This window comes from Rhododendron vialii, chromosome 5a (assembly GCF_030253575.1).
Source record: "Rhododendron vialii isolate Sample 1 chromosome 5a, ASM3025357v1".
In the NCBI taxonomy this organism is placed as follows: domain Eukaryota; kingdom Viridiplantae; phylum Streptophyta; class Magnoliopsida; order Ericales; family Ericaceae; genus Rhododendron; species Rhododendron vialii.
Genome location: NC_080561.1, coordinates 8,221,067 through 8,231,336, shown reverse-complemented (window position 1 = coordinate 8,231,336; position 10,270 = coordinate 8,221,067). Strand labels below are relative to the sequence as shown.

Below are 10,270 nucleotides of genomic sequence, written 5' to 3'. Positions count from 1 at the left end.
GACAACCAACTATATTAGCAAACAATACATGTTTATTTTAGTTTTCCAACCCTGGACAAAAAGCTTATGAGAGGTAATGTGTTCAAATCTCTAGAGACAAACTATTGATTGATGTTTTGTTAATTCAAACACCTCGGATATTATCACAACGCAAGTAAATTTTGCATATGACAATGCTTCCACATATTAATTGGTATGACCACCCAATAGGAAAAGCCACATTTTGACAGGGATAACACATGGTTGAGTTATTTGATGGCCATAATTAGTCGAAGTGTGCTCAAATTTGCCCCACACTTGAATTATAAAAAAACATTAACTACTAGGAAGATTTGTATGCTACAATTTCTATATCAATTGAGTTTGATGGGTTTCTCCACCTCTAAACTCTAGGTCTTTGGTTTATCCCTTGTGAAGTTTGGACTTGTTCACAAAATTGATTTAACACACCCATACTCGGACATCCAATTTGTATCAAATTTACCACTGAGGCATACCGAAAGCTTTACAAAAATATCTCAATAACTTCAAATAAATTGCCAATTATTGCATTTGTTTTTTTGCAACTTCTATTTTGTTTTCCTTTTGGTTCGGACCTTTTGCGTCCTTTGTTGTATCTCTTGTTTTTAAGCCTATAGACCGGGCATTTGTATATAATTTTCTAAATATAAGTTGTGTTTTTACCCTTTATATATATATATATATATATATATATATATATATATATATATATATATATATATATATATATATTTGCTGATTATGGCGCCATTATAGTTAAAAACGTTTAGGTCCCAAATTTGTTTCCTTTACTGTTTTTTGGCATAAATCTCTTCACCAACCAATAATCCATACAACTCAAAAAATGAGAAAATCTCTGAATCCACATAGCAGACTAATAACTGATCATAGGGGACGGAGAGCAGTAATATCTTCTCAATCATTAAGGAACAAGAGGTAAAGTAACTACAATCAACAGCTCAACAAACCACATCGAATAGGCATTTACAAGCTTGAATCTAATTCTGAGGTCTGATAACATTTTTCTTTAGGCACCAAATGCTCCTTCCTTCTCATTCTGCATAAGAAAACAAGTTCCTGGCCGTAGCAGGCTTAGCATAAGTACGCAACTTTTGCAACAAAGTCGCTTGACTCAGGCTGCCGCCGCTCTGATCATCTGTTGTCATCTTTATCATATTCTTTTCACAGTGTCGCCGTGGAAAGAAACAAATCCCTCGCTTGCAAGGGTATGGAGTGAATTTCGTAGCTGAAAAAACCATTCAAGCTGAACCCATCAGCACACAAACAAAACCGCACTCACACGAGAGAGAGAGAGAGAGAGAGAGAGAGAGAGAGGCTAGGCTATGTTATGTAGACTATTCTATATGAATGTAAGTATCTGTGTCGCATAACCCTGAGTGATACCCGGCGATTAGGGAAGGGTGTAGCATATGCGCTTGGCACATACCCACTTTAGACACTTGGATCGATATATCATACATGGAGAAAGAAGCTCACACTTGTTACAAAAATTTCTAACTTCCACACAGATGGGACATGAAGATTATCTATGTTTCCAATTCTACTTGATTTCAAGCGCATTTCTCAATACCATATAGCATATTACACAACAACATTCAAGTACTCAATACAAATAAGTATCCAGGACGTATCACCATAGCATAACATAGGAGAGAGGAGGCAAATACTTACGTCATTAAGGTGGATTTCAGCACCTGAACTTTGTTTCTTCAACTCATCCAATAACTGCAGCATAATGCCAGAGGAAGAAAGGTTTTAGGTAATGATTTGCACTAAAATGAATGGAATTGTTCAAACCACTAGCATTGAGCTTAATGCACCTCCAACAATCGAGAAGAAGGTCCTCCAATCTGCAACTTCTCCATAATTACATTGCGAGTCGCTGATAACATATTTTCTCTTCTCATCCTTTCACTAGCGGAGACCCCAGTTGTAATGAGATCCATATCAATGGTTCCTAGTAAAGAAAACCTTCACATAAGGATCCTACTCAAGCAAACAGCATATAGTTGGAAAGAACATGTGAAGAAGACACGAATGAAGCAGCTGAGCATTACCAGTGGAGTGATCTGTTGCAGACTGCTGCAATGCAACTTCCAAAAGACGAAAAGCCTCCATAACATCTCTCTTCTCCACCTGCAAATACAATTAAAAAAATATAACAAGTGCACTCATGATAAACCATTCGATATTTCCACACCAAGCAGGTTTCACCTACCAATTCTGAGAAGCGAATCCTAGCCAGGGCTTCACTGAGTCGTATCAGACTCTCAATTTGCCTAGGGGTTGCCGTTATCACCTGTTGATAGAAATCAGGGTAAATTAGAAAACATAAAATAATGAAAAGGTCAAGACAAGTGTAATCGCACAGATAGCAAAACTCAACTCACCCAAAATAAAGATAAGGGTAATGCAATAAAACTAACATGGATACAATAAGTGATCACATAAAAGGTAAACAGATAGACTTGCTATGGATATAACAGCAGTTCGTGATGCAAAACATTGGCTGGATGCAGTGGAGAAAATCTGGACTCCAACCACAGTTTTGTCTAAACATGGATATTTGATGGTAAAGAAATCACACAGGGATCATGATACCTTTTTGCTACTGCCAGGGAAATTTCCTCTTCTTCTCATCTCCACATAACCTCGGGTCAACTCTTCTGCAGCTTCATCAGACAACTGTGGATGTATATGATTTCTAGCATAGCTCACATATTCAGTTAATGTCTGAAGATCTAAGACATCCTCCTGTGAACTCTGCAAGCATAAAAATGGAAAAAATTCAGGGTTCAAAAAGGAAGTTCATAGATTTAGATCTTTAGGGATAGGAATTGAAAAAATTGTTGAGACCTCAGGATTCTCAAAGTGCAATGCAACAATATGCCTCGCAAGGCGCCTGTCTGTCTGCTCATCAGCCTTGTCAAGAATTAAGTAGATCAAATCAAACCTGGAAAAGTGATAATTAGCCGAAGAGTAGAATCAGTTTGATTTTGATATGATTCACCCAATGTAACAGTGGGCTTCACCTATTGGTTTTCTAACATTATAGCGCCTTAAAGACGGAAAAAATAGTGAAGAGGCTGCTGTTGTCAATGATCAAAATTATGGTGTGACTAAAGGTTCCGCTTTGTGTTATATAAGATAATTATTTGTCCATATAATCCTGTTCAGCACCTGAGGAAGTTCCTTTAGGCTGGACTCTTAAAGGTTTGATCCCTTCGATATAGCATTTGGTTGTCTAAAGCAATACACTGAAAACTTCCATTTATTTCTTTGCATAACTAATAGTTCTATCCCAACATCCTACAGCTTGCAAGGTTTAATCATGCTATATAATCTCAGTACATAGTATTAAGAATAGTATCGTTATACCTGGACAACAAGGTAGGAGGAAGGTGTATATTGTCAATTACTGACAATCTGGGATTGTATCGTGAACCACTGGGATTTGCACAAGCCAGCACTGATGTTCTGGCATTAAGTGAAGCAATTATCCCTGCTTTTGCTATTGAAACTGTTTGTTGTTCCATCACCTGAAAAACTTATTACCGTTAGACTAGCAATTGAGCGGCTGAAACAAATTGTTAACTAAAGGCAGAAATTTAGTGTTAGATGCAGTCCAGTGCAATGTTACACCTTGTAGGCAAACGTTGGAATGATCTATGCTATTTAATGCCTCTCTCAACTAGTATTCCATTTTGAAATCCAACAACATGAGACTTTTGGGGTAAAAAATAAAGAAAAACAACTGACCTCGTGTAACATGCTCCTTGCGCTGTCAGACATCTTGTCAAATTCGTCAATACAGCAGATGCCTTTGTCACTCAGAACCAGTGCTCCACTCTCCAAAACCTAGAAAACATTCCACAAATACAGATTAAGTTTCTCATATTTCCAATGAGAACAAGACAACAAAAAGACCACGCAGCAATTGTATCATACGGTCTCCCCAGTCTCAGGATCTTTAGCAACATAAGCAGTTAATCCAACAGCAGAGCTTCCTCTTCCACTGGTGTAAATGCCACGAGGTGATAGCTTGTGTATGTATGTGAGCAGCTGAGATTTACTGGTTCCAGGATCACCAACAAGAAGAATGTTGATGTCACCACGGAAGCTAGCCCCAGATGCCAAGGTAAGTGCATTCCCACCAAAAAGCTACAAAGAGGCCATTTAAATCGAACATCAGAACAAAAATGGATAAATAAATTATGAGATGAACCTCAAAAACAGGCTCTCAAATGGCTGTGAACAATGCTGGCTAAATTTACCTATTCCTATATCTTTCTGGATGCCTGACACAAGGTTTTTTTTTTTTGATAATTGCTGGCACAAGGTTTGGCTTAAAAGTAAAACTACAAGACACAATTTAGCTCGCCATTGGAGAAGGAAAATTGGAGCTTTATGCTGACATATGGCTATGGAAATGCAATGGAGAAGCTCTTTGTGGTCCCATTTAGAAACATTAGAAACCTAGAGAGATAAGAAAATTTCGGCCAACCCTTTACTGGTTCTAATTAGAAGAAGAATCTCACTGATTTGTACTTTAGTTAAGCAATATTATCCGGGTTAATAGCATCAAGTAGCAGCCCTATTAAAAAATCAGACAATTAGAATACCTGGCATAGAAGGCCTTTCTTTACATCCTCAAGCTCCCATATGTTTGGTGCCAAAGACCTAGTTAATTTCTCATATATATCCGGATGCTTTGATAGCTCTCTCAGTTTCTCCACCTGCAATTCCATCAAGAAGAATAAGTGAACGAAGTAAAAAATGCAAGCGAATAGTATTTCCAGAGAAACGGAAATCAAAGAACCTTATCCTCGTGGTCAGCAGGGTTGTCTTCTTCGTTTCTACTTGAGCCATTTTCAGTATCCATGAGATCTGCTGCTTGCATTCTTGACTTGTCAGTCTTTCTAATATGAAGACAGTCTATGTAAGTCTGCAATCAGAAGAAAAATTGATTATCCTCAGACTGCAAAATCGTTGCAAAACTGCAAAGAGAGGAAGAAAACACATGCCTTGAATAGAGATTTGACCGTTCTATGCATTGGCCCGACTCTGACGCTCATGGCCCTGTAAATCCCAGTGACCTAATGGAAAAGGGAACACATCATTCCAGCAGATTATAGGGAAAAGAAAACATCAGATGAAAAATAAGTTACATTTCTTGCACTGGACACATTAATGGCATGTATGAACTCACCTCAACTCTATCACCTGGCTTCCCAGCATCAACCAGCTTGTCATGCATCAACAAGCTTACTGTGTGGGGTGTACCTCCGTCAGGTATCTCATCCGGTGTCTCTTGTAGTCTCACAATCTGTTTATCAGCAAACCTGCATTTTGGTGTATGAACAATTACTAACAATTCACAATCCTCCCAAGCTAGTTCTTAACCCAGTTGTTGATCTTAACTACAATTGCAAGAAAATAAATGAATTGACTTGAGGTGTTGAATTAGCTTAAATAGTCTCACTTCCAAGCAAATGGATGCAATCTGTGTTAACTGTCCTTGATTTGAATAATCTTATATTGATTTCTGTTGTTTCCAGTTTTGAATCATTGAACTTCCAAATTTTGGAGTAGCACTATTGGTACCAACGGGGTCGGTACCGAAATCGTAGGGACGGCCGCGCCTAGCCATCTCCAGCTACCGGACGGCCGATCCGAGCCATCCAAAAATTCTATAAAAAAAAAAACGATGGGGCCCACGCGGGAATCAACGGCATCTGAGGTGCGTAGGGTGCTTGATCCGAGCACCCATTTTTCGTGTATATATATATTAAAAAAAAACGAGGGGGCCCACGCAGGAATCAACGGCATCCGAGGTGTGTAGGGTGCTTGATCTGAGCACCCATTTTTCATGTTATATGCGTATATGCACCTCGGATGCCGTTGATTCCCGTGTGGGCCTCCTCGTTTTTTTTTTTTATAGAATTTTTGGACGGCTCGGATCGGCAATCCGGTGGCTGGAGACGGCCCGACGCGGCTGTCCCTACAATTTCGGTACCGACGGGCATTTTCCCAAATTTTGATGACTAATGGGGATCTAGGGAGGTTTTTGGATAAAAAAAAATAGTCATAAGAAAGTTCACATTTTGTAGTTACAATATTGCGATCTCCTTAATACCCCACCAGTTGTGATTGAGTGTATTACCTGCACCGGTTGTGAACGAGTGTCATTGAGTTCTTGGCAAGACATTCTTGCTTCCCACACACAGTGGGCTCACTAATTCGCCCTGGAAAGACTCAATTGGTTAACCTACCGCATCCCATGAACACATCAACACATACTCAAAATGTCAAAGGGAATTACCTCGATCTACAACAATGGGATCAGAGTAGTATCCACAAACAAGGCATCTAAACATTGCTTCTCTGATTTCAGGTATAATTGAACTAGACCGGATAATCATTCCTTTCAGCGATACCATCTTCTCAATATCTATCAAAGAAGTCCAAAAAATCAAATTGAATCGTTTCTGATAACTCCAAGATATTGTTCAGTTCGTTGGAATGGGTTCCCAATGCAATGGTCATTCACCAAAATTGATTAATAATTATTTCATTTATACTGTACATTCCTGCAATTTCTAGTAAACCAAGCATCTGAACTAGCATATGACCATTCCATTCGAGCTTGGCTCCAGCGAACCAAACACTGCCTAAGTGGAAGAAGAAAAAAAATGGCATATTTAATCAAACAGAACCAACCAGATGGGTTGAGATTTCTCATGCATGTTGAGGCCTTGAGATTGAAAATCCGAGCTTGAATGTGCTTTTCAAACAACGGGTTGATCCGACTAACCATGTCCATCAGCACAATATCAAAAATTGCAAGGACTTCAAGTGGGTACCTACATTTTCAGACCACATTCACACATATAAACACCACAAACTATTTCCAATAACTGCAATCAAATAGCATACTCAAATCCATCAGATAAAGCTCCACCACTCAACAATTGAAATTCACAATATACTATTTAGCCTAAATTTAAGCTATTTCTGGGAAAGAGAATGACAAATCTCTTCACTTGAAATCCACATCTAGGTCCGCATAGTGCGCAAATGCACTATGGGATTTCGGGCGCCTCGGTTTGCTCAATCAAAACTTTATCATTAAATCCATTCAGTTTGGTTCAGTTTGTAAGGGTTGTTGAACACTACTTGTTTACCAAAAATCAAGTTAATGAGACTTTGATATCTACATGATAAAAGATATTGTAGATTTGTCTCATAGTACATTCTTACAAATTATACCGACCATCATTTTCGTATAACTAATGTTGTTGACCAAAGGACTAATGAAATGCGATCAATATAATTTTCTTCCTGAATGATCTACTCAGCGTACTTTAGCACACCGGGGCACCCTACATTCCCATAGTGATGCCCTACAGGGGCCCCTACCTAGCCTAAAAATGTACAATCATAGGCAGCCAAATTGGAGGTAAATTCTTACATACCTAACCATCTTGGTATACAGGTCAGTGTCATAATCAAACACATTGTGTGCATCAACTTCAAGACTCTCTCCTTCAACTTCAATCACATAGTGAATGGCCCTCATGTACTTCCCCTCGGTCTCCGCCGGATTCTCCCTGTAATGCCTCAAAAACCTCAAAATCGAAGCGTTCACGTCCTGAACACTTATGTTGGTGCCCCAAACGAACATCGGCGGGGCCTCGTCGGCATCGTCGCCTTCCCCGCCCTCGGAAGACTGCGGGGCCTCGTCGGCGGACGAAGGGGTGGCGGCGGCGGGGGTGGAGGGCGTATTTCTTCTTCCTCCGCCGCCACGCGGTCGGCGGGAGGTGGGGGGCGTCGGGGTCGCGGCGGCATCGGCGGCAAACCGGGAGTTTTGCGGCGGAGTCGGGGTGGCGTCCGCGGCGGAGGATCGGCCGCGTCGACCACGGCGGGCGGCGGCGCCGCCTGGGGAGGAGAACGTGTTACCGATTGGACTCGAGATCGAGTCGTCCGGAGAGGAAGGCCCTGTAAATCCGATACATTAAAAATGTTTAGCGGGCCGACAGACCGAACCCAAAATCCAACTCCGAGCTCTTTAATTGCAACAACTTAGACATTGGAACATGGATGTATGTAAATAGGCGTATGGAAGCGCAGAAAGAGAGATACTTACGGTCATGAATATTGGCTGGAGGAGAATCGGACGCCATGGCTGGAGGGGAGAGAGAGAGAGAGAGAGAGAGAGAGAGGGATTTGGCGGGAACGCGAAGTGGTGGTTGAAGGGTTTTGGGGGTGAAGGTGTTGAGGATTTGGCGGGAAACTGTTGGGCCTTCCCGCCAGAATTGGTTGGGAAGAGTCTACTAGATGGGCTTTTGTTGGGCTGGAAGAAAGTGGGCTGAACTTGAGAGAATATCTTGATCTGGAAGTGGAGTTTTGGGCCCAAATCTGTCCGATTACTGGGCTGGAAAAATTATTCACAAGTCCCCGGACTACCAGCTCAGCGCTCCCATGTGGTGCGGTCCGACAATCACATGCTGCCATTCAAGCTGCCCGGATGGCAGATGCCCATACATGTCGATTATCTAAGAGCTTCTCTAGTGGGAGAGTTAAAATTTGTTTGTTAAATGCACGCCTAAGCACGTGTGAGACCTTATTTTATGTGTTAAAAACTTAGTTAGCTGGCAAAGAAGAGCGTATTTTTAATGGGCTATATATTTATTTTGGTTAACTTGAAGAGAGATGGTAGTAGTATTTTTTTATCGGAATGGGACCCGCTAACCTTGTACCCAACGGCCATAAGAAAATGAAAGCGACATTACCTTCCTTCGCTCCTCCTTTGTACGAAAGTTCACTACAGACACGCGCACGAGTTGAATTTTTGAAAGAAAAGCCAAATGCATATGGCTTAATAGTAATTTTTGGGTACTATATTCCCTTTGTTTTCAGGACCAGAAACTCAATAGTAATTTTTGCAATCTCCTGCTTGTTGCTTTGAAATTGATCAAAGTTACTTTTCTGTGTTGTCTTTCAACTCAATCACGCTCTCATTTATTGCTTTTATAAACTACGTATGAAATATTCTTTTCCCTTTACCAAACAATAGAGCATGTCAACATTCAATAGGACCACATTAATTCCCCACCTTCTAATGGAGAGGTTTAGAAAAAAATGATTTTGTTAATCACCGTGCCGTGCTCCTACTAGCCGCAGATAATATTCGTATGTCATTGAAATCAGGGCCGGCTCTGAGATTTTGGAGGCCTGAGACGATCTTCGAAAATAAAGCTCTTAATAATTGTAAACGAGAATCAAATAAAAAGTCGATCACACTGAGTAATTTTGATTCGGATATAGTATTTGTTTGTAATGGAAAGTGCTGGAGTAGTAGATTTAAGGGGAAAAAAAGATGTATCCATGCACCCACCACACTGAATAATTTTGAAGGGCCCCGGAGATTTTTGCGATTCAGCGACCTTTTTTTCCTCCTTTTTGTTTTTTTTTTTTGTTTTGTTTTTTCCTGCATTGCGTGTTCTATTTTTCCGGGTCATTGGGCCTTAAGTGTAAAATGTCTTCTTGGGTTTAAAATTGGACCCTAAAACAACACATATATACTAGGTCCTAAAAATAAGTAGGACCCTATTTTTTGACATTTTTTTGGAACTTAAGGCCCACGCCTCTTGGGCCTTAGCCCAGAGCCGGCAATGATTGAAATACGTGCACATCTTAAAGATATCACTAGTCATTCATCTCAAAGATATCACTGGTCATTATACCATTACATTTTTCTCGAATATATATTGATACGGGTACATTTTAGGCATTAATACATTATCCAATACTACTCTATTGGTGATGGTTAGCATTTTCTTAAAAAAATGAAAAGGTTAATTAACAGCAACTTCTGTATTTACCAAAAAAAAAAGCTTCTGCAATTCCTATCCCTGGACCCTCGAGCGCTAGTGTATGAAACCCCTCTCCAAAATTAAGGCTTCTTCTCCCTAGTATGAAATTTGTCTCTGTGCTTGAATTAGTATGTTTTAACTGGTTGATCACATGCACCCTAGCTACCACTCTAAAACGTGATAGAAAAATAGAGCTCCCTAGCTATATATAATATATGGTTGCAATGCTTGTTTAGTTGTTTATAACGACAGAATTTGGCCTATATTACCTCTAGGGTTAACCCAGTTGGTTGGTGGGTAAGGGTTTGCTCCCTACGTAATTATCGGAGTTCGATTCTTGGGATCAGGTCGTA

General features: G+C 40.2%; 1 protein-coding gene across 1 annotated transcript; it reads right to left on the bottom strand.

Annotated features, from left to right (window-relative positions):
* Positions 1 to 917: 917 nt before the first annotated feature.
* Positions 918 to 8,340, bottom strand: LOC131325158 (DNA replication licensing factor MCM4). The gene is made up of 19 exons (XM_058357247.1): positions 8,189 to 8,340; positions 7,518 to 8,040; positions 6,763 to 6,905; positions 6,365 to 6,493; positions 6,206 to 6,287; positions 5,252 to 5,384; positions 5,067 to 5,138; positions 4,862 to 4,987; positions 4,665 to 4,778; positions 3,991 to 4,203; positions 3,802 to 3,900; positions 3,421 to 3,581; positions 2,899 to 2,995; positions 2,644 to 2,805; positions 2,261 to 2,341; positions 2,100 to 2,178; positions 1,863 to 1,999; positions 1,714 to 1,767; positions 918 to 1,267 (listed from the first exon to the last, which is right to left on the bottom strand). Exons 1-19 carry the CDS (start codon positions 8,223 to 8,225, stop codon positions 1,193 to 1,195), a joined length of 2,517 nt encoding a protein of 838 aa, XP_058213230.1. The 5' UTR covers positions 8,226 to 8,340; the 3' UTR covers positions 918 to 1,192.
* Between the last annotated feature and the right edge of the window lie 1,930 nt (positions 8,341 to 10,270).

Coding starts and splice junctions, on each gene's coding strand:
- LOC131325158 (XM_058357247.1), bottom strand. CDS start 8,225: ATGGCGTCCGATTCTCCTCCAGCCAATATTCATGACC. Junction 6,906..7,517: donor CTGTATACCAAGATGGTTAG/GTATGTAAGAAT, acceptor CTGAAAATGTAG/GTACCCACTTGAAGTCCTTG. Junction 2,342..2,643: donor TCCCTGGCAGTAGCAAAAAG/GTATCATGATCC, acceptor TTCTATCAACAG/GTGATAACGGCAACCCCTAG.